Genomic DNA, 27,060 nt, shown 5'->3' with positions numbered 1-27,060 from the left:
ACAAGGACGATTCCAACTCGGTCTGAGCCAGGTGTGGGCTCAGCCCAGGGTCTAAACGTCTTCATACTTAGGTCGTGGTGGCATAACTTAGCATCCAAGTCCTTGGTGTGACTTCACCAAGTGACCCGAGGCCTGGAGTTCCGATGACTGTGGCCAAGCAGTGATGCTCCCTACTCAGAATGAAAGGACTGCCTGTGCAGACTGAAAGATAACACAAAAATGGCAAATAGAAATGCAGTAATTTAAAACATCACCCGATTTCCTCAACCCTAACTCAAGAATAAGTCTCCCCATATACAAAACGTGTTCCTTTTGAGAATTCACTGGAAAGCATGTCTCCTTAGGAATACTAAGCTGCAGAACAGCTACCAAGAGAGGTTACCTTTCATCCCCTCGAGCTGACCTGTCCAGCTGTTTTAATCTTTGTTTTTTTTTTTAAAAAAGAGCCCTAAAGAAAGTCTTTGTGCACACCAGCTTTGTCATCAGGAGATTCCTGGAAGGGGAAAGTGTTCAAACATTGTTCAGATCCCGTAGGATGTTGCCAAACTGCATTCCAAAGGGACTTCAGTCAGCAGCCAGAAAACCAGCCCCAGAGCATGCGCTGGGCCTGGGGCAGCAAGGGAAGAGCGGCTGCGTTTGGGAGATGGAAGCACGTGACGCCAACCCCCACCACCAGCCTTCACTACCACCTTGCTGCTTTCTCCTAAGCTCCTTTCATCAGATTTTATTACTTTGAGTGGAAAATGGAAGTGCAATTCATACTTCACCTGCAACATCCGTGTGGGTGGCTCGCCGCATTTGCCTGGTGTGGGCTGAGGAAAAATGAAGTCAGCTCAGCATTAGCTGAGGAGCCTCCTGGTTCGGAGACCTTAACAGGCCAGAAGCCACCTCGAGGACAAGTGCCCCTGAGCTAGTGGACGAGGTACACAAGGAAAGCACTTCCTGACTTGTGGTCCCAAATGGGCCCTTCCTCTTCAGACAGGGGCTTAGCTGGCTGTGAGGCCAGGCCTCGGAGCCCCCAGGAGCAGACACAGAGCTTGCAGGGGCAGATGTGCACCTCCTCTGGGGGCAGGAAGGGCACTGGGCCCGGGGTCAGGGTCAGGGGTTGGAACAGCTCACCCCACAGCCAGAAATCCAGGGCCACTCCTCCACCTCTGTCCTGTTCTCTAAAAAAGGGGCCTCCAACCTGCTACATCATATGTGCCTGTGACACATTTGCATTTTTCATAAGCACATTTTTTTTTTTTGGTAATCAGAAAAATAAAGATACAGTCTCTAAGAAAATCCTAGTTAACACTACAATTTGGTTGCACTGAATTCACTGAGGAAGCTGAGGCTGTATGGACAAAACTCCAGAGTGGATTCTGAAGGCCAACACAAGCTACTCCGGGGATGCTGTTCTGGGGCGTCCTCGCATGCCTGCCGGGTTCCTCAGACAGCATGGTTCAGGTGGCTGGGGCCACAGGCCCATTCACTTGCGTGATTTCAGAACCAACTCTCCAGACCAACACTGAGCACCGCCTCACAGCATGAACACTGGTGGTCTAAGGCAGGGGTGGGGCACACACATCTATCTGTCCCTCACAGGGACGGCCATTGGGGGTGAGCAGCACCGCTGTGAGTTGAACCTGAGCCACCTTTGTAGTTGAGGCAACTCAGACAGTGTGCGTGATCGCTGAGTCTGACATCTTAAGTTCTGAGCTGCAATAGGCCCTGAAAAGAAAGGCGGCTGTGAATTCACCCCAAAGGGCAGTGGGGTCTCTGCCCAGCATCACAAGAGCTCGTGCTCAATGTGGCACGGCACTGTCGGGCACACTGAGCCTGGCGCGCCAAGAATGACTGGCTGCCCACAAACGGCGCTTATTTTTAGCTTCCAGCTGCTCCAAGACCAGCGCGCAGCAGAGGCAGACCCCCTCAAGCATGAGCAGCTGCGCAGGGTCGCCCACTCATGCTGTTCGCCGGACTGGGCAGGCAGGGCTGCCTGGAGGAACAGCGCAGGGCGAGTTGGCCAGACTTCCTCTTCTCGAGGACCGGTAGGGGCTGTCCCACTGCCATGGGCGCAGGGGGCTCTTCATCTGGGCATGCAAAATGGTCTGGATTCTCCAAGAGCTCTGAGGTGTAGACGGCGTCAGAGATTTGGTTTCTGCTCCAGCTTAGCTGCTTGTGGGGGAAAGCATTTGTCTGTCAGAGGCTCAGTTCCCACCAAACAGGCAGCAGGTGCTGGCTTGCAGGGGGGCTGGGGGCTGGGAACAGTGTGTGAGCCACCTGGCCTAGCGCCCAGTCGCAGCCAGGGCTCAGTAAGTGGGGGCTGTTTTCTCCTCAGTCCTGCATTGCATAAGCTGCAGATGGGGTTCAAACCTTTCTAATCACCGTCATTGGGGAAGGATCAGTTTCTCCTTGCGCTGAATGCTGTTGGCCTGAGTCAGCAACCAAGAGACACGAACAATTCCCTCACAGGTTCTCTTTGGGAAGTTCTCACCGCACCTGGGCCTGAGTGTAACCCTCCGAGAAAGGGCCTTGGGTTGAACAGCTCCCCATTAGAGGAGGCTCATGGTGAAGGCACAAGCCCGGGGAGGCAGAGCGCGTCAGTAGTCAGGACCCGAGCCAGGTCTGACCTTGGCACAGCCCAATCCAGCAGTTCTCAGTCTTGGCAAACACAGGAGTTACCTGTGGAAAGATTAACCCACAAATGCATCTGGTATGCAGAATCTATAAAGAACTCCTACAACTCAACAACAAAAAGACAAACCCCCCAACTGAAAAATGGGCAAAAGATGTGAATAGACGTTTCTCAAAGATATACAGAACGGCCAATAAGCACATGAAAAGCTGCTCAACATCAACAGTCATGAGAAAAATGCAAATCAAAAAGACAATGAGATACCACTTCACACCACTAGGATGGCCATAATTTAAAAAAAAAAGAAAAGAAAAGAAGTGTTGGGCAGGATGTGGAGAAATAGGAACCCTCCTGCACTGCTAGTGGGAATGTAAACTGGCGCTGTGGAAAATAGTTTAGTGGTTAAACACAGGATTACTATATGACCCAGCAACGCCACTCTTAGGTATATGCCCCAAAGAATTGAAAACAAGTATTCATGAATATTTACAGCAGCATTATTCATAAGAGCCAAAAAGTAGAAACCACCTAACAGTCCATCGACTAACGGATAAACATAATGTGGTCCATTCACACAACAGAATGCCATTCAGTTATAAAAAGGACTGAGGTACCAACGCATGCTACAATGTGGATGACTCTTGCAAACACTACGCTGCGTGAAAGAAGCCAGACACAGAGGGCCAAATACGGCATGATTCCACTTACATGAAGTGTCCAGAATAGGTAAAACCATAGAAAGTAGACTGGTGGCTGCCAAGGGCTGGAGGGAAGGGAAACCCCCACAAACACAGGGCCATGACCCACACCCGCTGACCAGCTCCTCCACGAGCAATTCCAAGCATCCTGACACCCAGCCAGGGCACAAAGCTATTGGTCTAAGAGAAGACATGGAGCCAGGAGTCCCAAGACCTGAGGACGGTTCATTTCTTCACCAACTAGCAATGTGACTCTAGCTAATTCACATCTCATCTCTGCTTATCCTCTAAACCATAAAATTATGCTACTATGGTTATGTATCATTCACAGCGGCAATCCTCTCTGCTCCTCAAGACCAACTGTGCGGCCAGGAGAAGCCAGGCTTACTGCCTACCCTGGGGACAGGGAGGCAGGGCGGGGCTGGGAGGGGAAGTCATGAGAGCCAGTGGATGGCAAGAGGTCCCTTGGGCACTGGCTGGTGTTTGTCCCCGCAGCTCCTGCCAATCTTCACCAGACACTGCAAGATACCCACCACAAGATACCAAGGGGGGGAATTCTTTATTAAGGCACGTGAGCACATGCGTGTCCTGGCAGCAGCATCTACATAAAGGAGGATAAACTTCTTGTAGAGACACCAGCGCCACTTCCTTGCATCACACCCTCCTTTATGGGGATGTGTGGGGAGGGAAGCCCCTTCCAGGCCAGAGCCTGCACTGGCAGTGCCGGCCTTCCCTCAGAAGGCTTTCAGGAGGCCAAGGCAGTCCCGGAGCCACAGCTGAAAGCTCTAGCTACCAGCCTCTCGGCTACACTGACAGCGACAATCCCTGTGGGGTTGCAGGGAGCAGCTTCCATGACTTCTCAGCAGTGCTGCGATCATTCCTGAGCCCCAGGCAAAGGGCCACTGTCCAACAGAGGTGGACTTCTCGAGAAAGCAGTCTGGATCTTGACTCCTTCACACAGGCAGGTCAGACCCCAAAAGTTGCCACTTTCCTCAAAGCCTCCTGGGCAGTGAAGGGCCACCCGGTCCTAGAGAAAACAACTTATTTCCGACAAAGGGGCAGGCAGAGGAAGTGGCCTCTCTCCCCTCCTCTGCCCTCATCTGTTCTGAGGACAGAAGGGACGGGTGTGTCCAGGCTCATGGCAAAGGCTGCACTTCCGGGGTTTCTTGGTCATGGATCCTGTGTCTGAGGAACCGGCTCGGGCTCTTTTGCTTCTGGCCTCCGGCCTCTGGGTTTTTCCTCTGCCTCCTGGCCAGGGTAGGGCTCCAAAAGCCCCTGTGGGAAGAGTCAGGGGAAGGCTGAATTTAGAATGGACACGCTGACGTAACAGGAAATACAGGTTCCAGTGTTTGGTGGAGGGTGTCCTCCCAACCTTCATGTAGTGACGTCCAGCCCAAAGCCTGCACTCCCTTCACTCCATGTCAACACAGGACGCGTCACCACCTTACACTACCCGGATGCGTCTCCCTAAAGAACCCTGAGTTCTCAAAGGTCTTGGCCCACTCTCGCTGTCCTGGTAAGGAGGGCACTGTTGTCACTTCATACATGCCCTACGCCCTTTTTACAGCAGTAACCAAGCAAGCAACTGGTCTGAGGTCATGTGTGGAGGCAGCATAGACAAGCAGGCCTGTGACCAACAACCTGCTCCCCATCTTCTAAGCAAGGAAACCCGAGGTCCCAGTCTTTTTTTTTTTTTTAAAGATTTTTTTCCTTTTTCTCCCCAAAGCCCCCCAGTACATAACTGTATATTCTTCATTGTGGGTCCTTCTAGTTGTAGCCTGTGGGACGCTGCCTCAGTGTGTTTTGATGAGCAGTGCCATGTCTGCGCCCAGGATTCAAACCAATGAAACACTGGGCCGCCTGCAGCGGAGCGCACAAACTTAACCACTCGGCCACGGGGCCAGCCCCCCTCCCAGTCCTTAAGCAGGCCTCTTAGTACTGACTGCGCTGCTACCCAGGACAACTAATCAGCTGGCCTGCAGCTCAGACACCACTTGCTTCCAACGAGGGCACCAGTGGCTCTTGCACGTATGAAGTGTATGCAAGGCCGACTACTTCAAATGGGGGTCTGTCATGGCAATGGCCGTCTCTGGGCCCCCTGGCAGAGTTCTTGGTTCTTCCTGGATGTGTGAGCTGCTCATGTGTTAGAATCACAGTCTGAGACCAACTAAACTCCTTTATAAAACAGGAACCCTAAGAAAGGTATGCAGGTGCCCATCTTATGGTGGAAACTGAGGCTGAGAGGCTGAGTCGTTTGTTCAAGGTTGTACGGCTGGGCTTCGGAACCAGCTCTGTCCAGCAACAAAGCCCCCACCAGGCCTTTTGGTCATTCTCAGAAGCTGAAGCGTCTGCTATATACCGGAGGGGGCAGGGACCATTTCTAAGAGTCTTCAGGTACCTGATCAACCCTGAGCCAATGTCCGGGTACCAGTCCTCACCATCCCCATTTTTGGGGCACGAGACCCAAACTGTGTAAGCTTGGGCAGGTTCCTAGCCATATCAGGGCCAGTTTCTTCATCTGAAGAAATGAGGCCAATGATAATAATCTTGCAAGGGTGACAAGGGCTAGAGGGGCAGAGGGCTGTGGAATCAGGCTGACCTACGTTCAGATCTTGGGCCGTGTTGCTGTGTGATCCTGAGCAAAGTCACTTCCTTTGTCAGGGCTTCACCTTCTTCATGTGTAACATTGTGATCACATGCTTACTTGATGAAGATGAAAGACGCGTATGAAGTACACTTAGCACAGTGCCAGGCACACAGCAAGCTAGTCAATTAATGGTAGCCACTCTAAACTGGAATGAAGACTGTGCCGTTCATTACCTTGCTGAAAGTGATCAGGTGAGGAGATGGAGGAGCAAGGCCACCCACACCTCTCCCAGTCCCACCACGGCCCCCTGCCTTCTCTCTGCTGCCTTTGGTCTCTGAGGTGGACACCACCGTGCAAACCGCAGGCAGGGACCTGCATGCCCCCACCCCCCCAGCCCAGCTCAGGAGCTGCTCCCCTGCAGTGCCGCTGTGGGGACGGCCTGTGTTCTCCTCACCTGGGGCTGCATTCTCGTCCACCCACTGAAAGAAGCCGCACTGCTGCTCTCTTGGCTTGGCGCATGTGTGGAACTGGCGCCCCTTGTTGGGCCCATCCTTCTGCACAGTCCGTGTAATGGCAGGTTGGCTGCACAGGCAGGACGTGCCACCACCACTGTCATCACCAAGGCTGCCAAACCTACCCGAGTGGTTCCCTGAGCTGGGTGGGCGGTCCAGTGAGCCGCCCAGGGGTCTCAATGCAGAGGAAGGAGGCCCTCCTGCCTCCAGATGGCTGCTATCAGCCCACAGGAAGAAGTTGCAACTGCCACTGTTGCACTTATAGAACTGCCGGCCCTGGTTGGGACCCTCCTTCCGGACAGTGAGCAGCACGGCCTCCTGGCCACAGTTGCAGGTCACAGCGTTGCCTTCACCAGTGGCAGTGGCTGGTGGTAGAGCCGGAGCCAGAGCCTTTGAGGGCCTGGTGGGCCTGGTGTCAGGAGGCTGGGGGTGGCTGTGCTGGCTGCTGTCCATTCTGTTCAGGGACTGGCTAGCCTGAAGGTAGCCAGAGGGCCGGCTGCCTGGCTGGTAAGCTCTGGGGGGGCCCTGTGAAAATCTCAGGTCCAAGATCTCCCTCAGGGTCTCATCACATCCGCCAATGCAGCCAACAAACTCCAGAGGCATGGTCGGGGGAAGGCTACCACGTTTGAACTTTAACTTCAACCTAGTGAGGCCAGAAGATGAAAAAAACGTTAGCAGGTGCAAGAGTCTTCTCCTTGGTCCACAGAGGGCTGTGGGCATCCTAGGCCTCCCCTCACCATCCCCACACCCCAGGAAGTCCAAGCAAGGCAGCAGCCAACCACCAGCCCCCTCCAGTCGTCACAAGAGCACAAAGGGGGAGGCAGATGACATCTAAGACTCCAATGAATCACCAAGACACAGAAGCCTCTAAAGGTTCACTTCCCTGCACCAGCAGTTCTCAAAGCGTGGTTCAGGGCCTCCGGGGCTCCTGGGCCCTTTCAAGGTGAGCTCGAAACTATTTTGTAACAACACTAAGAAGTTACATCTGTTTTGCTCTCCTTCTTCCACGTGTGTGCACTAGAGTTTTCCAGAGGCTACAACGCACACAATAAACTCAGCCGACTGACGGCGGAAGCAGACGTGAGAACCCACACCTCTACTAATCCAGACATTAGACTTGCAAAAAGCGGAAACAATGCATCCTTGTTATTTTTTTGCTTTGGAAAATAGGTATTGTATTCTAAAAACATGTTATTTATGTTAGTATGCAATGCATTTGTTATAAACAAATTAATAAATATTCTATCTCCACCTTAACTTAGAATACGGTAAATATTGACAAAACATAACCCACAGTGAAAGCTCTTTGGGTTCCTCAACGATTTTTAAGAGTGTACGGGGTCCTGTGACCACAAGGTTTGAGAACCAGTGCTACAGGGCCCTGGGCCTTTGACCGGAGCTTGGAAATGGTACTGAAAACATGAACACTTTCCTAAGCCCTCGAAGCAGCCTCTAGCTGGACAGGACACGGAAAGGGTGTCTGCGGTTCTTCACGGGGGCTCCTCCTGAGGCAGCCCCCCGCCCCCCCCCGCGGGCTTCCACACCTACAGAGGCGGAGATGGGGCACGACCACAACTTAGGACCACTGACCTGGCCACTGCTGAGTGCGGCGAACCTCCCCCCGCTCCAGGTGCCTAGAATTAAAGTCCCCGGAGAGGCCCCCGGGGCTGTCTTGCAGCTGACTCAAGCGCGCAGCTTACCTGTAAACAGGGTGTGGCTGACAAACTGGACACACGCTCCCATCCCTGCTGGCCTCCAGCACAGAGCTGGGGAACCACACGGCCGAGCGACATTCTGGGAAACCCGTGCAGCTGAGGTAGAACCTGGGGAGTATGGGAGCAGGGTCAGGAAGGAACCACCAGACCACGCGAGAGATGGGCAATACTCCTAGGCTGGCGCCCACCTGCTAAGGAAACTTCTTCAGCTAATGAAGGAAGACACTCACTTTTCTGGAGGACACTTAAATAAGATACACAGTCACTGATAATGAATGACTTAGAAAAACTGGCCTGCAGTTGATTTCCAACTCCCTAAAAAAAGAAACAGCTATTGCTGACTCTGCTTTCTACTTCACCAAGCCACATACGAACACTTGGACCAGAGCAGGGCCAAGCGCCAAGGGTTCTCACACCCTCCATAACTTCCTTCTCCCAACATCCTATGGATGTTACATTGGAGCAAAGTGAGGCATGGAACAGTCTGGAAACCTGCCCAAGGATGCACATGCAGTGAGTCTTGAAGGACTAGACCTCATCTGTCTGAGGAAAGAGCCTTTACTCTGAACACCTATACCACGTATTTCTTGGCCAACATTTCCTGACGTCTTCCGATCATGAAACTTTAGGGCTGGACTAGTCAACATGAACGTGATTTACAATGTCCTTTGACCATGCCTGGGTATGACTAGTCCAGGGCAAAGAAACCAACAAACTCTAAACCCCAGTTGTGTAAAGAGCAAACCCACAAACTGAGAAATGGAAATTATCAGATAAACATTGGAGTTGTAAATTCCAGAAGACAATCTCCAGACCTCCCTGAGTGACTCAAATACTTGGAGAATTCACAGCTAACACAGAAGCAAGTATTCTTTCCCCTTGTATTTCAATGATTACTAACCCATTTACCCACTGGTGGCAAAGAAAAAAGCCATCAATAGTGTTTATTAAGCACTTACACGTGACTATCGGGCACAGGCTAAGCCTACAGTGGGACCGGCTTCTACAATGTCTGTGCGCAACATAAGCCCTGCCACCTGCTGCCAGGTCAGGCCCACCGACCTCTGGTTTCTGAAAGCTGGGGAGTCAGGCCAGTGACGGCTGGCTGAGGAGCTAGGGAAATCACCTGCCCACGTAGCAGCATGGAGGCAGCACAATGCTGCAGCGTGAGGGGACCAGCAGAATGGTGAAGGGCCGTGGAGGCTTAAGTTCAAATCCTGCCATCCCTGCTCCCCAGGGCTGCCTAGCTGTGGATGAGCCACCTGAACCTGCGAAGCCTTGGTCTTCACTTCTCAGAAAACTGGGGTAGAAACACCTATCCTGTAGGGTGGTTACGGTGAAGAACGAGATGATGACTGCAGAGCACCCTGCCTCATGTCAGCCACAGGAATGGCATGCGCTAAATGATGGCTGCCGGCACCACTCACCATTCCTGCTGTGAACTTCCCCTAGGCCAGGCTGGGCAGCCTAACCACGGGGTAAGCTGCCCACTCTGACCTACTGCATTGAAAATGGAAAGGCATCTGAGATGCTCAGATCCAACTCAGAGCCAAAAGTAGGAGAGAAGAAGAGAGCAGTGTGGTTGAGTGTCTCGCTCGGTGCTAGACTCTGGACCCTTTTCACTGAATCCTCACCCTTCCCACAGCTTTGAGAGGTAGATGCCATTGCCCTGAGTTTATGGAAGAGGAAACTGGGGCTCAGAGTAGTTAAGTAAGCTGCTTCGGGTACAAAGCTTATATGTGGCAGAAGTGGGATTTGAGCCCAGAGTCATGTGGGTCTGAAGCTCATGCTTCTCCACCATTCTCCACACACTGGGTGAGAGACATCCTAGTCACTGGTGACATAGCCCTGCCATCTCCCAGGACCTCCTCCTCTAAGTTCCCACAGCACTTCCCACTTCCAAGGCCAGGTGCGAGTCTGCTACCATTCTATCTCCAACACCTAGTCCTGGGGCTGGCGACAGCAGGCCTGCCTTTAAAGAATGACACAGAAATGAAACACAGTTTTACAGAGCTGTCCAGCCAACCCGGCAGGTGCTGGGCAAGCAGAGGGGGCGGGGCATGAGCTGGACACTGACCCGCCACTCTTCTTGGTCTTGAGGACCATGTCCTTGTTGCATTGTGGACACTTCCTGATGGGCTCTGGCACGGTTGGGTAGATGGCTTCTTGCTGGGGCACCTCTGCTCCTTCCCCAAAGTACTGGGACAAGGCTTCATCCAATCTGAAGAAAAGGCAAAGCATTTACAACCTTCTTATGTGCACACAACATGAGTGTGACCTAGGAACCAGCTGGCTGGTCAGCCACAGGCCTGATGCAGAGAATGGAGGCAGACGGGGAATGGTGCTGGCCAAGCAGCCGTGGCTCTTCTCTGACTCCTGGCTCCTGGTAGCTCCCAGGAGTGATCTAGCTACAGGTTAGATTTCACCTCGACACTGGCCCCAATCAAATAAAGACCGCACAGAGTCCACACACACACTGCCGAAGGGTCTGTGTGGGTTTCCGTTTAAACTAGCTCATGTAGTTCTTTTCACAATTGGCACAGAGGAGAAAACACGTTATTTATATCCAAATGCACACGTGCTGCCAATTGGCCACCTCCAAATACCCCAGAGAACAAGTGAGTCACACACCACACTTGGGTTCAGTGATATTTGAGGTGGTGCTGTCTACTAATTCAAGACACAAAGAAAATCAAGAGAATGGCATTTCTAAAGCTAACAGCCCAGAATAACCGGACCAGATGTCTCTGCTTATTGTTTCTATACTGACAAAGCTCTATGGAAAGGAACACACAAAACTCAGGAGGAAAACCTGAAGGGGGAGGAACTTCATGTGGACAGCTCTGCGCGGTAACGAGACCACTGATGAAGATGAGCTTACCCGGCAGGGACTGAGGAACTCAAAGGGCATGGGCTATGAGGAGTCACACCACCTGGTTTCTGCTGAATCCGCACCCCCCACCCCCAGACTCCCCATTCCTTGGGAAAGTGATGTCTACTGCAGCAGAGATGAACCACCTCGTGCACAGGACAGCAGGCTCTGGCACTCACTTCTTCGCTTTAGCCACTGCTTCAATGAACACCTGCTTGTATTTCTGGACCTGCTGCCTTAAAACCACAAATTTGTCCTTCTTCCCCTCACAGATCAGCTTCAGATCGGCTTCCAGCTCAGCTCGGAGGTCAGGCTTGGACATCTCATAACCCATGGAGTCATAACCTGCAGGGAAAAGAGCAGTGTTTAATGGCCCTGAATGACACCTCAGGGACATTAGCGACATGGCCTCCCCAGCTACCCATTGCAAGCACCCTCCTCCTTACCTTCCACAAGTCCCATGCCCAGGTGCCCAGGGAGAAACCGCTTGTCTGCTGTTAGCCCAACATACATCCGGGCTTTGATTGTCTCGATGTGCTCCGCATGAGTGGCGTCAGTACCTGAAAGCCACCCCTGGTTACTCAGGTTAATGCAGACACCCCCCCAGGTGTCCCACAGGCACCTTCTTCTGCCTAGACATCCTATTCTAGGTACGACCCCTCCAACCACAATGGCAACCTCACCTCTCTCTCACATCTGCTCACTCACTAAAGCTGTCAGTTCCAGCTTTGAAACTCCTGTAAGTCTTTCCCTTCCACTGCATGTGTCAGAGCCATGGCTGGAGCCCACAGCATCTCATCTGCATCATTACAACACCCTCAGTCTCCTCGTTTTTGCCCTCTTCCTCCACCCACCCCATTCTTCATGCTGTGGCCAAAGGGATCTTTTAAAATGTAGCTCTGCCATCAGGGAAAACAAAATCAAAACCACAAAGAAACATCACTTCATACCCACTTGGAGGGATATAACCAACAAGACAATAACAAATATTGGCGAGGATGTGAAGAAACTCAGCCCTCTTACATTGCTGGAGAATTACGAATTGGTGAAGCCACTGTGAAAAACAGTCTGGACGTTCCTCAAAAGGTTAAACATAGTTATCGTACGACCCAGCAATTCTATTCCTAGGAATATACCCAAAAGAAGTGAAAGCACGTCCACTCAAGAACTTGTATACAAACGTTCATAGCAGCATCATTGATACTAGCCAAAACATGGAGGCCATCCAAATGTCCAACTGAGGAACGGCTACACAAAACACAGGTCCCTTCAACGTGCACACGGCCCATCCACATGAGAGAGTGCTCACTCGTGAAAAGGAATGAAGTCCTGAGACATGCTGCAACACGGATGCACCCTGACAACATGCTCAGTGAAAGAAGCCAGTTATACAAGGCCACGTATTGCACAGTTCCATTTATAAGAAATATCTAAAACAGGCAACTCTATTGAGTCAGAAAGATTAGTGGTTGCCTAGGGCGGGGAGGACTGGAGACGAGGGGGAGTGGGGAGTGACTACTAATGGGTATGGAGTTTCTTTGTGAGGCGATAAATATATTCTAAAATTGATTGTGGTGATGGTTCCACAATTTTGTGAATATACTAAATACTGAATTGTACATTTCAAATCAATGAATTGGATGGTATGTGAATTATATCTCAATAAAGCTGTTAACATTCTTTAAAAATGTAGCTCTATATTGCTCCTTTCCTTAGAAATCTTAGATGGTTCTCTGCTGACCAGGGGCCAACATTGGAACCCCTCAGCCTGGTGCACCAGGCCCTGCCTCACCTTCTATGACACAACCCCCCTTCACCTCATCTCCCCGCCACAGTGGCATGTGCTTTCCTGTTCCTGTGTCATTCCTCAGGCCCTGCGTATGCTGGGCTTGACTTCATTCATAAGGAATTCTTCCTATGAGGTGTTAAGGTCCCCGCCTGCTCCTTGCAGAACCCATTACACTGTATTTAGTGTGTTGGTTTGGTTTGTTTCTCCTGAAGGGGAGGCCTCTTTGTGTCTTCTTTGTATCCCCAGGCCCTAGACCAAGGTCTAGCTCTTAGGGCCTTAAATTTTTCATGACTAAATCATGATGGGTAAACTAGCTCTAATTTTACCTAAACCGATGGCTTTCTGGAGAGTACAGTGATGGCCAGTGGACTACAGGTGGGAGTGCTTCTTCCTAAGTCAAACAAAACTCACTTTCTAATGAGGCAGCTGTGCCCCAGAGGGCACGGCTTGCTCTGGACACCCCAGGGAGTCGCACTCACCCTCCACCCACTTCCCTCTCCATTGTGCCGCTGGCCCTTCTGGACTACCTTTGCCAGAGACAATCCTTGGAGCCGTGACGAAAACTGACAAGGGGGCAGCAGATCAGCTACAGGGACCCACTTGTAAACCCTGGGCCTCAGGACTTAGTGGGAAAAAAATTCTGGCCCAGTTTTCTCTTTTTGAAACCTGATTTCTGATTCTTAAACAATTATGGGACATGTTTTAATAAACGCTAAGCATATAGCGACCCATGGCTAACAGCAAGGTGGCAAACTCAGACTCCTCAGGGGCCTGGCACGTAACGAGTAGGTGAGCGAAGCCAAGTGTTAGCAATTGAGAATGCATATCTGGAGAGGGCTGCCACGCAGAGCCAAGCGGCCGCTTCCACACGGGAGTGAAGGCTCAGGTTGCCAGACCTCCTGATACTTCCAGAGATGAAGATACAGATTTTTATGAGGAATCTCTCAAGTTTTAAATGTTGGTACCTTATTAAAAATAAAACAAAAACAACAAAAAAATCCCTGTGTAGGCTAAAAATAGAGTCTATGAAGAGGACGTGGGAAGGGTGCTCCCAGCTGAGACCTCTGAGTTATGGGAAACGTCTATGTCCTTATATGGATGGTGCAGAGCAGCGCTTAAGAATATTGACTGTAGAGTTATTCGAACTCAGGTTTTAATAACACAGTCTGTGACTTTAGGTAAGTTCTTAACTTCTCTAAGCCTCAGTTCAGCTATAAAGTGGGGTGGAGAATATAACACCCACATTGGAGTTCTCATGAAGATCAGAAGAGATATAGTGCCTGGTACATGCACAGCACTCAAGAGCTGCTGGTTACCATGACGACACACTACTGACCGATGCCATGCTTCTCCATGAGGGCAATGAGGTCGGCTTCAGTGAGCAGCTGGGGTGGACTGGTCTCCCCATCCACCATCTCCACAGTGCTGGGCTGAAAGCAGAAGCCTCTCTCATAGACAGGGAGGGTCTACAGAAAGCAGGAGAAGCGTCAGTCAAACCATCCTGCTGTGGCAATCAGGCAAAAGACAACATCCATTTCAAAGAACAAGGCCCCGCTCCATCAGATGGCACCAGGTTTGGAACATGACTATCCTTCCCTCTCCCTGAGGCCCACAGGGTGAGACACGGATTCTGACCTCTGACTGGACCTATGATTTATCACCTTGTTACTCCAGTGATCATATGGGTATACATCCAGATAGTTTCGGGCCAGGATCACGAGGCCATGGGCCACAAAGCGCTCCTGAGCGATGTCAATCTCCACAGTGGTCTCCTGCCCCTGTGCATCCTGGGAGCAGCAAGCTAGGAAATGGCGAACAATAAACTCATATAGTCGCTGTTCGTCTCCCTACAGAGAAAAGAAAAGAGCCTGAAACTCCCTCCAGAATATTACCTCTCAAGGATCTCAGCATCCTTGGTAGTTTAACCTGGTTAATGCCACCCTTCAGCCTAAAGTTCTGCACAGAACAGAGCACACCACTCCTGCAGCCCCCCGCACTAACGTGGAGTGCCAGCCAAAAGTTCTGCATGCTTATGGGTTTAGGCTAATAAACCTCAAATAATCAGGCAAAGATAAGAAAGGGAGTCATCTGCCCTCAAGACTGGGAAGTGAAGCAGCAAAGAAGGAGAAAGCATAATAAGTTAAGAGACCACGTGTATATAAGACACACAAAGATGCGCCTGGCAGTCTTAGACCAATGTGATGAACACAAGGTTTGTGGTGATTTTCTATCAATTCAGTAGTCAAGGATTTAGTGAGGCTCAATCTATCAAAAGCCCATAAGATGTTCATAATCATATCCAATAATTCTCCTTCTAAGGATGTATTCAAAGGAAATAATGAGAGATCTGCACAAATAGTTATCTATACAAACGTTAACTACAGTATATCATGTATCTAAAAGTTGGAAACAGGCGTGACATCAGCATCATGGTGGTGAGTTGTTCCCTTCGTCTCTCCCCTGTTACAACTAAATGGACACCCATGAACCAAGAGAGGATTCCCTACAACAGGACACCTGAGAGATCCATGCAGTTACACATCTGAAGCAGTGGCAGGTGGAATCTGTGACCAGAAGCATCAGGAACCATAGCAGAACCAGTGGCCCAGGCCCCAGTGGTGGCAAGCCTGACACCAGCTCTCCACTAGCAGCAGGGACTGCATACAAGTCCCTGGGTCCCCAAGCCGCCGACAGTGACAGTGACAGTGACAGTGACGCCTGTAAACCCAGCACTTTTGGCAGGGGTGCAAGCAGCACCCCAAGACAACCCAGGAACAGCAGTGAAGCGGTGCATGGGGCACAGTGTCTGAGTCCACGGAGAGTCAGTGGAGGAACATGAGGCATAGACGACCAGAAGCAAAGTAACCAAAGCCACACCCAAATAAGAAAAGGTGATCGTTACCACAAATGCACTGGCAGAGGGTCCACTCAACAGATACCAGGAAGAACTACACTGACACAATAGAACAGAAGGAAAACGACAATTCCCCAGAAACCAAACCTGAAGTCAGAGAAGACTACAATCTAAGTGACAGAGTATTCAAAGTATTTGTCATAAAGAAAACAAGAAAACTCAGCAGACAGTTCAGGGCAGACTCCTGGCCTAACGGTTAATGTTCTGCATGCTCCACTTTGGTGGCCCAGGATTGTGGGTTTGGATCACTGGCGTGGACATACGCACACCACTTGTCTGCCATGCTGCCACAATGACCCACATACAAAATAGAGGAAGACTGGCACAGATGTTAGCTCAGGGCTAATTTTCCTCAAGCAAAACAAAACAAAGTTTAATGAGCTCAGGAAGGAAATTAATTAACAGAAGGAATACTTCAACAAAGAAACTGAAGCTCTAAAAAAACAACCAAACAAATTCTGTATATGAAGAACACAATGAGATAAAAATTAATATAGAAAACATAAAAAACAGAGCAGACGTTACAGAGGAGAGAATTAGTGAGCTTGAAGATAGAAACCTAGTAATGCTTCACGTGGAGCGGGAAGAGGGAACTGAGATTTTAAAAAAATGAAGAAATTCTTCAAGAAACACCCAACTCAATTAGGAAAAGTAAAACGAGGATCATAGGTATCTCAGAGGGAGAAAGGAGCAGAGATCTTGTTCAAAGAAACAGTAGCTGAGAACTTCCCAAACCAGGGGAAGGAACTGGACATACAAGTACATGAAGCCAATAGAACTCCTAATTACATCAATCAATTACAACAAAGTTGGAGATATCAAACTTCCTGAATTCAAATTATACTACAAAGCTATAGTAATCAAAACAGCATGGTACTGGCAGAAAAATAGACACACTTATCAGTGGAACAGAACTGAGACCCAAGAAATAAAACCATACATCTACGGACAGCAAATCTTAGACACAGGAGCCAAGAACACAGTGTAGAAAGGAAAGTCTCTTCAATAAGTGATACTGAGAAAACTGGACATCCACATGCAAAAGAATGAAAGTAGACCACTGTCTTACACCACACACAAAAATTAATTCAAAATGGATTAAAGACTTGAATGTAACACCTGAAAACATAAAATTCCTAGAAGAAAATATAGGCAATACACTTTCTGACATAGGTCTCAAAGCAGTTATCTTTTTGAATACCTCGTCTACTCAGACAAGGGAAACAAAAGAAAAAACAAATAGGACTAGATCAGATTAAAAAGCTTCTGCAGGGGCCGGCCCCATGGCCGAGCGGTAAGTTCCTGCGCTCTGCTTTGGCGGCCCAGGGTTTCGCCAGTTCGGATCATGGGCGCAGACATGGCATCGCTCATCAAGCCATGCTGAGGCTGCATCCCACATGCCACAAGTAGAAGGACCCACAACTAAAAATACACAACTATGTACCGGGGGGCTTTGGGAAAAAAAGGAAAAATAAAATCTTAAAAAAAAAGCTTCTGCATAGCAAAGGAAACCATCAACAAAATGAAAAGAAAATCCACCAACTGGGAGAAAATATTTGCAAATTATCTATCTGACAAGGGGTTAATTTCCAAAACATATAAAGAACTCATATGACCCAACAACAAAAAAAACTCAGTCAAAAAACGGGCAGAGGCAAGAAATAAAACCACACATCTATGGACAGCTTATCTTTGACAAAGGAGCTGAGGGCATACAATGGAGAAAAGAAAGTCTTTTCAACAAGTGGTGCTGGGAAAACTGGAAAGCCACATGTAAAAGAATGAAAATTGACCATTCTTTTTCACCATTCACCAAAATAAACTCAAAATGGATCAAAGACCTAAAGGTGAGACCTGAAACCATAAGCCTTCTAGAAGAAAACGTAGGCAGTACACTCTTTGACATCAGTATTAAAAGGATCTTTTTGGACACCATGCCTTCTCAGAGAAGGGAAACAATAGAAAGAATAAACAAATGGGACTTCATCAGACTAAAGAGCTTCTTTAAGGCAAATGAAAACAGGATTGAAACAAAAAAACAACCCACTAACTGGGAAAAAATATTTGCAAGTCATATATCTGACAAAGGCTTAATATCCATAATATATAAAGAACTCTCACAACTCAACAACAAAAAATCAAGCAACCCAATCAAAAAATGGGCTGGAGACATGAACAGACATTTCTCCAAAGAAGATATACGGATGGCCAACAGGCACATGAAAAGATGCTCATCATCGCTGATCATCAGGGAAATGCAAATCAAAACTACACTAAGATATCACCTTACACCCATTAGAATGACAAAAATATCTAAAACTAATAGTAACAAATGTTGGAGAGGTTGTGGAGAAAAAGGAACCCTCATACACTGCTGGTGGGAAAGCAAACTGGTGCAGCCACTATGGAAAACAGTATGGAGATTCCTCAAAAAATTAAAAATAGAACTACCATACGATCCAGCCATCCCACTACTGGGTATTTATCCAAAGAGCTTGAAGTCAGCAATCCCAAAAGTCCTATGCACCCCAATGTTCATTGCAGCATTATCTACAATAGCCAAGACATGGAAGCAACCTAAGTGCCCATCAACAGATGAATGGATAAAGAAGATGTGGTACATATTTACAATGGAATACTACTCAGCTGTAAAACAGAACAAAATCGTCCCATTTGCAATAACATGGATGGACCTTGAGGGAATTATGTTAAGTGAAATAAGCCAGCTAGAGAAGGATAATCTGTGTATGACTCCACTCATATGAGGAATTTAAAAATGTGGACTAAGAACAGTTTAGTGGCTACCAGGGGAAAGGTGGGGTGGGGGGTGGGGACAAAGGGTGAAGTGGTGCACCTACAACACGAATGACAAACATTAATGTACAAGTGAAATTTCACAAGATTGTAACCTATCATTAACTCAATTAAAAAAAAAACAACGGGCAGAGGATATGAATAGACATTTTTCCAAAGAAAATACACAGATGGCCAACAGGCACATGAAAAGATGTTCAATAATCTAATTATTAGTGAAATTCAAATCAAAACTACAATCAGATGTCACCTCACACCCATCAGAATGGCTATAATTAACAAGACAAGAAATAACAAGTGTTAGAGAGGGTGTGGAGAAAATGGAATCCCCATACACTTCTGGTGGGAATGCAAAACTGGTATAGCCACTATGGAAAACAGTATGGAGATTTCTTAAAAAATTAAAAATAGAAATATTATATGACCCAGCCATCCCACTGCTGGGTATTTAACCAAAGAACATGAAATCAACAATTCAAAGAGATTTAGGCACCCCTATGTTCCTCGCAGCATTATTCACAATATCCAAGACATGCTAGCAACCCAAGTGCCCGTCATAAAGATGTGGTATATATACACAATAGAATACTACCCAGCCATAAAAAGACAAAATCATGCCATTTGTGACAACACGGATGGACCCTGAGGGTATTATGTTAAGTGAAATAAGTCAGAGAAACACAAATACCATATGAATTTTCACTCACATGTGGAAGATAAACACATAGATATGGCGAAAAGATTAGTGGTTACCAAAGGAGGAGGGGTGGGAGGAGGGAAAAAGGCATAAAGGGGCACACATGTATGGTGACAGATAAAAATTAGACTATTGGTGGTGAACACAATGCACTATATAAGAAACTGAAATATAATAATGTACACCTGAAATTTACACAATGTTATAAGCCAATATGATCTCATTTAAAAAAAAGTTGGAAACAATCTTTCGAAAAGAGACTTGGCAAAATAAATTACGGTACATCTGTGCAATCACTAAATATCATACTTTAAAATATTTCAGCATATGGGGAAATGCTCATGATATAAAACAGAAAAAAGCAGCTTACAAAGCTATTCAAGGTTATAATTTTATTGCAAGAGTATTACACCCATGCATAGAACAAAGGTGGTTCTTGGTAGGAGGTAAGATTCTGGGTAATTTATTTCTTCCTTATAATCTTTTACATTTCTAAATTGTCTAAAATGAACATGCATTACTTCTAAAGTTAGCAAGAACAATACATGTTATTAAAAGAAAGAAAAAAAGACATTTACTTAGCTTTGTGATAAGCCTGCAGATGCCAAACAAGCCTGACTAGTTCCGGCCCTCAAGGAGCTCATTCCCCAGCTGAGAAAATGACTGAAACATGACACGCTCAAGGACAGCTGAGTGTAGAAACCCTGCAGTGGCTGGGGTATGACAGGGGGGTGATTGTAAAGTTTCGGGAACAGATGGAAACCGATCTGGTCTTGGAAGGATAGACAGGATTCTTCTAGTTAACAAGGATCGAGAAGGCCAAGCAGTTCTATGTGGGTGTGGGGGCTGAGGAGGTACGGGAAACGTGAACTGCCTAGTTCGTGTGTGGAGGGATCATCGAAGCAGCAGAGGGAGCTGATAGAGTGCGGAAATGGGCCTGGATAGAGAACAGAGCCCACCATGGGGGTCTTTCATGAAAGCCAGGCAGAAGATGGTGAAACAGGAGAATTTTAACACTGACATCTCTTTTCCAAAATGGAAGGGATATCTTAAAATCACTTAGTTCCTAAAATAAGAGCCCACAGAGGAAATTCAAATCCTACTACTGAACCCTCACCTCCCTCCGGGTTCCAGCAAGCAGCACAGGCAGGGAAACCAACCTGCAAGTTGCTGGTGTATTTGGTGGGGTGGATAGGAGGGTGAGCTTGGTCAGATTTGTTCCCGTTGCGTGGGGTAGGGCCACCCCGCTCTAAAATGCTCTGGGCAAAGGCCCCCCAGCGTGGATCCGGGGTCTGCTGCTCCACCAGCGCCGTCAGGTTTAGGTCTCTGGGGAAAATGTTTGTTTCAGTTCGTGGATAGCTGATGTACCTAAAACGAAGGCAAACAAATGGAATGAGAAATTGCTACAACTGGTCTATAAACAAACGAATGAGATTGAAAACACCTGGTGACACCTGCATTAACCGATCCAATCCAGCCAACTCAATGGAAGGTAACGCAGGTTACCTACACTGATTAAAGTTCTGAGACGTGACGCCCTAAAGTGCTGAGGAGCAGTAGGCTCTCTTGCTAGGACACTCAAAGAAGCCAAAGGATCAATGAGAGAGGCAGCACAGTGTAGGGCAAGCTCACTACAGCTCAGCTCTGCCAGCAGCTGCTGGCCTGAGGCACATCCTTGGCCCTCTCTAGCGCCAGTCTGACAGAGCAACCCCACGATGTGCCCCACGGCACCGACAGGTGCAACACTGTGTGCTTCTACAACTTTTCTTAAAGGATAATGTGGACCCTACATGTAATCTCAAATTTTCTATTAGCCCCTTAAACATTATTGAGATCATGTACATTTTTTCCCCCTAAAACCTAGTATATATTTTATACTTAGAGCATATCCCATTTTGGATAAGCCAAATTTCAAGTGCTCAATAATCACCTGTGGCAAGCAGCTGCCACATCGGCCAGTGTGGACCACACTGTCACTGGACGGCCCCAGGGTGCTCATGACCCCTGGGGCAGGATCATTTACAACAGGCAAACAACTCCTGAAGGTGCTGCTCGCCACCTGCCAGGGCCCCAGGGGAGGTGCTGAGCAGTAAGAGTGGGATCTGAATTTACTATATAGTAAATAGTAATATAATATATAGTAATATAATAGTATATAGTAAATAGTATTAATCGTTTTAGGAAATAAATGATCCGAAATGTCTTTTCCATATCAGAAAAGAGAAGTCAATGTCAAAATTCTACTTCAGAGCTTAGTCATCGAGACAGCCTGTGTTTCCCTACAGGCTCTATTTCTAAAATATTTCACCCTGATAAAGATGCATCAAATTCTATTCCCAAAAGTAGAATACTTACCCTTGAGTGTACAGCTTTTCGGCAATTCTCATGGTTTCTTTAGCATTTATTCTCAACTTTCGAGAAGCCAGCTTTTCAAGCTCCTGTTAAAGTATCAACAGGAACGTTAGGGTATAGTACGTGAGTCAGAGGGCACAACACGATCACACAACTCATCTTCACAACTGTCTGGCCCCCGTCACTCCAACTGCTGTCACACAGAGGGAGAAAGACTGCTGAAGAAAGAGTTCTGGGCCTGCCAGGCAGAGCTATTCCAATTACAATGCTATAAAAAATAAGCAAATAAAATAAGAAGAGAAGACATCAAGATTATATCAGTGATCCCATAAGGATGACAAGATGATGGGTGATTTATTTTCCTGTTTTTGTTTTCCAAACCCCACTTCAAGTAGTTATATTGCATTTATTCACTTAAAAAAAAAAAGCATTAAGAGGCCAAGGAGGCCCATGTTTTGGGGTTTCTGTTTTTTCCAAGCATTTTCCTCTGCGGCCCTGTGAAGGGTGATGGTTCCTGCCACTGAGCCACTGTCTGAGGCAGAACCCTGGTCCCAACAACAGGAAGTCAGAGCTCCTCAGGGGCTGGCCCAGTCCCTCTAGAACATACCACAGTGTCCAAAGCTTGAGGCCTCCACTTGCTCTTTGCCTTAGACCTGACCTCCACCACGGTCGCCCTGGGATCCTAGAAAGCCAAGAAAAGCAGAGGCCACTTTAACCTGCTGATGCATCTTCCCCAATTTTCCTATAACAAGCCCTACTCAGCATTCCGATCACACTCATTGCCAGCAGAGGCCCCTGCTCCAGCCCGTGAGTGCGCGCCACATAAGGCTGGTTTATACTACACAGTGTGATGGACGCCATCACCACCTTCCTGCTCAAACCAACACTTTGAGGGGCAATTTCACAAGGCCTAAGATGCCTCCTCCAGAGCCTACGAAATACAACAGCCTATGCATCTCCTAAGTATAGTTCTTATCTACACATGCATCGTGTTACTATTTTTTTTTTAATTCTGATAATATAGAGTTAGAAATAGGAGAAATTACAAACACAAGCTGGAGAACTCTAATCTTAAGATCAACTTCATAATTTTGAGAGACTGCAAATGGACAAAGAACTCAGTTTAAGTGATTTGTTAATGAGCATATTTGTATACAAAAATCTAAATTTGTCACTCCAAATAGACTGAGGACTAGGTGCTCTTGACAACAAGCTCAAAGTATCCCCTCTGCCATATCCCCTCTGTCTTCCTGCACCATATCCTAGTAAAGTAGAAAAAGGGCAGGTATTTTTAATTGAACAGACAAACGTGCAGTGTCACAGACACACCAGGTGGTTGCATGACCTTCAAGGTCAAAGAGCGGAATACTGGATAGAGAGGGTGACTCCTGGGAGGCAGCGTGGTCTGCAGGAGCTCAAGAGTCAGACACACTGGCATCCAGTCCGTGCTCTGCCCCTTACTAGCTCCACTGTGCTGTGCCCAAGTTACTTAACTTTCTGTAGCGTCCTCATCTGTAAAATGGGGAGAGCATCACCACCCTCACAGGCGCCCTTAAATAAACTAACACGTAGCATACAGTGTGTCTGGCACGTACCAGGTGCTCAGCAGTTCTGACTCCTCCTTAGCAAATCAATAAACCTGCCAGTGGGCTACAGCCAAGAGGCATACTGACTCACCAAACCCAGAGAGCTGAGTTTTATTTAGGTATCCCTGGGTGCAGCCTCTGGGTTAAAACAGGATATTATGTGCTGACTGACAAGAAGCAACATCACAATACGGACAATCAGTCTAAGGGTTGCAACTTGGCGACTGACTGGCCTCTGACTTGAGCTGGTCGTGGTCCTTTGCATGTGCTGCTCTATTGACCCAAGCTTCCCTGAGGTCCTGTCGTGGCTGTCTCCTGCTAATCACCCTGGCCCTCACTTGAATGTCACCACTGAGATGCCTTTCATGATCGCCACACCTGTAACAGCCCCCTCCCTGCCCCAGGCCATTCTCTACTCCTTTACCCTACTTTTACTTCCAGGCATGTGTTGCTGTGTGAAGTTGACTTGTTCACCTGTTTGTCACTTTCACCTCTCTAGATTTGATGACCTGATGAATGGAAGAGGGAGTTGGACCAGATGCTGTCCAAATTCCTTCCAGCTCCAGAGGTCTATGATCCAGACTGGTCTAGCTGATCCTTATTCTCTGGTGATGGTATAATTGGGAAGGGATTTCAGCTATACAGTTCGTAAAATTTCTGATTTTATCTAAAAGTTCTACAGATCCTTTCCTTCCACGTTTTTTTAGTGCTCTTTTCATGGGATCCTAGTCTCACTGGTCCCCAAAAAGTGATGGCTTGAGATGCAAACTGACAGCTACAGTTCATTGGGAAAATGGGACAAGATCCCCTCTGCCAACAGACATAGGGTGGCTTTGGAAAGTGCAGAATGGTTTTCCTGGATCATTAAGATTTCAAAATATTTCTTACCTCCATACACAGCTGATAGAGGACAAGACAGGCTGTGTGGTTAAAGAGACGATGCCTTTTCCAACCGAATTCTACAATTCCATCTTTGTGGTCATGAGTTACTGTAACAGGGAAAGACAAACAGGAAGGCCATGACTCAGAGAAGCCACATGCTATAACAGATAGGAAAAGGTGTATTACAGTGAAAGTCAAAGGAATATGATATAGAGAAGATCAGTAAACTTTACCTAGATTCTGAATATCATTAATGGGGTAGGGTGAAGGGCAGCAAGACTAAAACATCACACATTTAATTAGTGCCATTTGCCACTGATGCTCCATGGTGCCCCTGGTTATTCCTAGGCCCTTAGGCTCCATACCATAAACAACTCCCCCAGACTTACCTTTAATTTTGTGGAATATTTCTGGGACAAAAGCCTGAATGGCTTTGAACCTCTCCACCACGAACCCCAGTGTTGGGAACTGGCAGCTGCCATAACTGATCAGCTGCTCTGCCAACACCTCAGGGAAAATCTTCTGAAGCCTCAGGGTCTGGAACCTAGTGAAGGCAGCTCCTGGAAAGTAAGAATGGAAAGAACGAACGAATGAGAAAATGATGGGCTGCGAGGTCAAAGCTAGGTGCACATATTTACACACAAACCTCACGTTTGGTTCTACAACCCAACACCCAATAGCCCATGTGGGGCTGCCATGTGGGTCATCAGACGAGTTGGTCCAGCTCCTCACCAATCCTCAGGTCCAGCTCCTGCCTCACGTCCACAGCATCGCTCACTCTCTGATCGGGCTCGGTCAGGTTTTCACAGGCTGTCCTGACAGCTCGGGGGGTGATCTCGGAGAAACGAGCTCTCAACACCTGCAGACTGGGCTTCACTGCGGAACAGAGTCACCGAGGTCAGAGTCAAATCACACCAGGCTCATCATGAAGGGCCTGCTTTCCTTAAACCACCCGAACGGAGGGTGAATCTGTTCAAGAAGCTGTGAGGCATCCGATTTCCGTGATTAGGTGAAATTAACGGTATGCCGTGTAAGAGGGAAACTTCACTATAACTGCTACCCTGAGTGTTGTCAGAAATAATGGTGGAGCAAATCTGAGCTGTTAACTAAAGCTCTCCGGTAAGCCTTTTGCCACTTTAACCTCACTTGCTCTCTTAGACCTTTAGGGAAAAGAAGAATGTTGTTCATTAAAAGGTCCTCTGGGGGGAATTTCGTGTCCTGTTACGGAAATAACACAGGACACAGATACTGCTCCTGACTGTCGATGTATTTAAACCCCAGGAGTCACACAGCTTCAGACACGAAGACAGTCAGGGAGCAGCAACCCCAGCCTGCGAAGCCTGAGAACGGCCTTCCTCCACAGCACCTAAAATCACTAACCCTTCAGAGCCATTTCCATTCACTTCAACGACTGTTTATTACTACTCAGGCACTATACAAAGAATATAGGAGATAAACAAATAGAGTATTCTTCAAACATTCGATAAACATAGAATTATTCTTCATACTTTACATATGGTGTATACATTGTTTTGTAAATATTCTACATACAATTGTAAACAATAGAATATAAAGTTCTTGCTCTCAAGGAGCTGGCAATCTACTTGGACCTAACACATAACAAGCCCTGGACTACAGGGTCTATACCACTTGTAAAGTCATTTAGTCCTCATGCAGCCCTAAGAACTGTGTCAGACCAGTCTGACTTTCCAGATGATGAAGTGGAGATTCCCAAGGGTTCAGTGACTTGCTCCAGGATACCCAGCCAGTGAGACTCATAGATGGATCCAGGAGGGAGAGGACAGGGGGAGGAGCTCAGCCACAGCCACTCGCACAGATATACAGGAGAACCATCTATTTACAAGGTCCCAAAGTATAGAGACTCAGAAGTGGCATCACTTACCAGCCTTGCATACGTGGATAATCTCAAACCCAATATTTTCACCTTCTCTATCACAGTCGGTCCAGATCACCAGGGCCTGACACTGCCGAGTCTCTCGTTCCAGAGTTTTCTGAAGTTCCCAGTGGGGAAAGAGCAGTGAGAACAGAGCACTTACTTTACACCTCTACACTAAACAGATCTGACTGAACACTTAACGATGTTCTTGAGTGTGCCAACTCGGTGAGAAAAAGAGACCAGAGGAAACTGTTCTTACCAGTTCTAAGGATGGGAGGTCCTCGGACAATTCTCCAGCTTAGAGTCACAGACTTATTAAGGAGTTTATGGAACACAGGGTTTAATACAACTATACAGCATGAAGAAACCTGAAACGCAGCTCTAACACACACTTCTAACTCTAGTGGTCCTGATTATGTCCTGCTTAAAACAAGTTAACCTCGGCCGGCCCAGTGGTGCAGCGGTTAAGTGCGCATGTTCCGCTTTAGTGGCCTGGGTTTCGTTGGTTTGGATCATGGCTTGCCAAGCAGACATGGCACCACTTGGCAAGCCATGCTGTTGTAGGCGTCCCACATATAAAGTAGAGGAAGATGGGCACGGATGTGAGCTCAGGGCCAGTCTTCCTCAGCAAAAAGAGGAGGATTGGCAGCAGATGTTAGCTCAGAGCTAATCTTCCTCAAAACAACAACAACAAAAACAAGTTAACCTCTAATTTTCACCCCAAGAAGGGTTCCCAGTTAGCACTGAACCAACTTCAGCTGCCCTGATTCTTGAGCACTCACAACTTACTGTCAAATGACCATTTATAGCTTGTAGTCTCTTCATTCCAAGTAGTGGTGGGGTGGGAGCCAGAATTAATAATTTCTTTTTTTTCTTTTGAGGAAGCTCAGCCCTCAGCTAACATCTGCCAATCCTCCTCTTTTTGCTGAGGAAGACTGGCCCTGAGCTAACATCCGTGCCCATCTTCCTCTACTTTATATGTGGGATACCTGCCACAGCATGGCTTGACGAGCTGTGCCATGTCTGCACCTGGGATGCAAACCAGTGAATCCCGGGCCACCAAAGCTGAATGTGCGCACTTAACCACTGCGCCACTGGGCCGGCCCCTAGAATTAATAATTTAAC

The 27,060-nt window shown here is 47.8% G+C and overlaps 1 protein-coding gene across 7 annotated transcripts in view; it reads right to left on the bottom strand.

Annotated features, from left to right (window-relative positions):
• Positions 1-3,860: 3,860 nt before the first annotated feature.
• Positions 3,861-27,060, bottom strand: part of TOP3A (DNA topoisomerase III alpha) — a 36,433-nt gene continuing 13,233 nt past the window's right edge. For all 7 annotated transcript variants that reach the window (XM_070228324.1, XM_001918206.6, XM_023653633.2 and 4 more), the window contains 15 exons: positions 25,942-26,050; positions 24,771-24,914; positions 24,428-24,598; positions 24,045-24,145; positions 22,178-22,252; positions 21,574-21,656; positions 20,379-20,586; positions 14,455-14,640; positions 14,130-14,259; positions 11,451-11,564; positions 11,184-11,349; positions 10,210-10,353; positions 8,118-8,240; positions 6,360-7,060; positions 3,861-4,593 (listed from right to left, as the gene is read on the bottom strand). In XM_070228324.1, the coding sequence (XP_070084425.1) occupies positions 4,415-4,593; positions 6,360-7,060; positions 8,118-8,240; positions 10,210-10,353; positions 11,184-11,349; positions 11,451-11,564; positions 14,130-14,259; positions 14,455-14,640; positions 20,379-20,586; positions 21,574-21,656; positions 22,178-22,252; positions 24,045-24,145; positions 24,428-24,598; positions 24,771-24,914; positions 25,942-26,050 (2,634 nt within the window). In that variant the 3' untranslated portion in view covers positions 3,861-4,414. The remainder of the gene's footprint in view (positions 4,594-6,359; positions 7,061-8,117; positions 8,241-10,209; positions 10,354-11,183; positions 11,350-11,450; positions 11,565-14,129; positions 14,260-14,454; positions 14,641-20,378; positions 20,587-21,573; positions 21,657-22,177; positions 22,253-24,044; positions 24,146-24,427; positions 24,599-24,770; positions 24,915-25,941; positions 26,051-27,060) is intronic.

The sequence above is a fragment of the Equus caballus genome, chromosome 11 (genome assembly GCF_041296265.1).
Source record: "Equus caballus isolate H_3958 breed thoroughbred chromosome 11, TB-T2T, whole genome shotgun sequence".
NCBI lineage: Eukaryota > Metazoa > Chordata > Mammalia > Perissodactyla > Equidae > Equus > Equus caballus.
The sequence above is the reverse complement of the archived record's forward strand: the minus strand, read 5'-3'. Positions and strand labels throughout refer to the sequence as shown.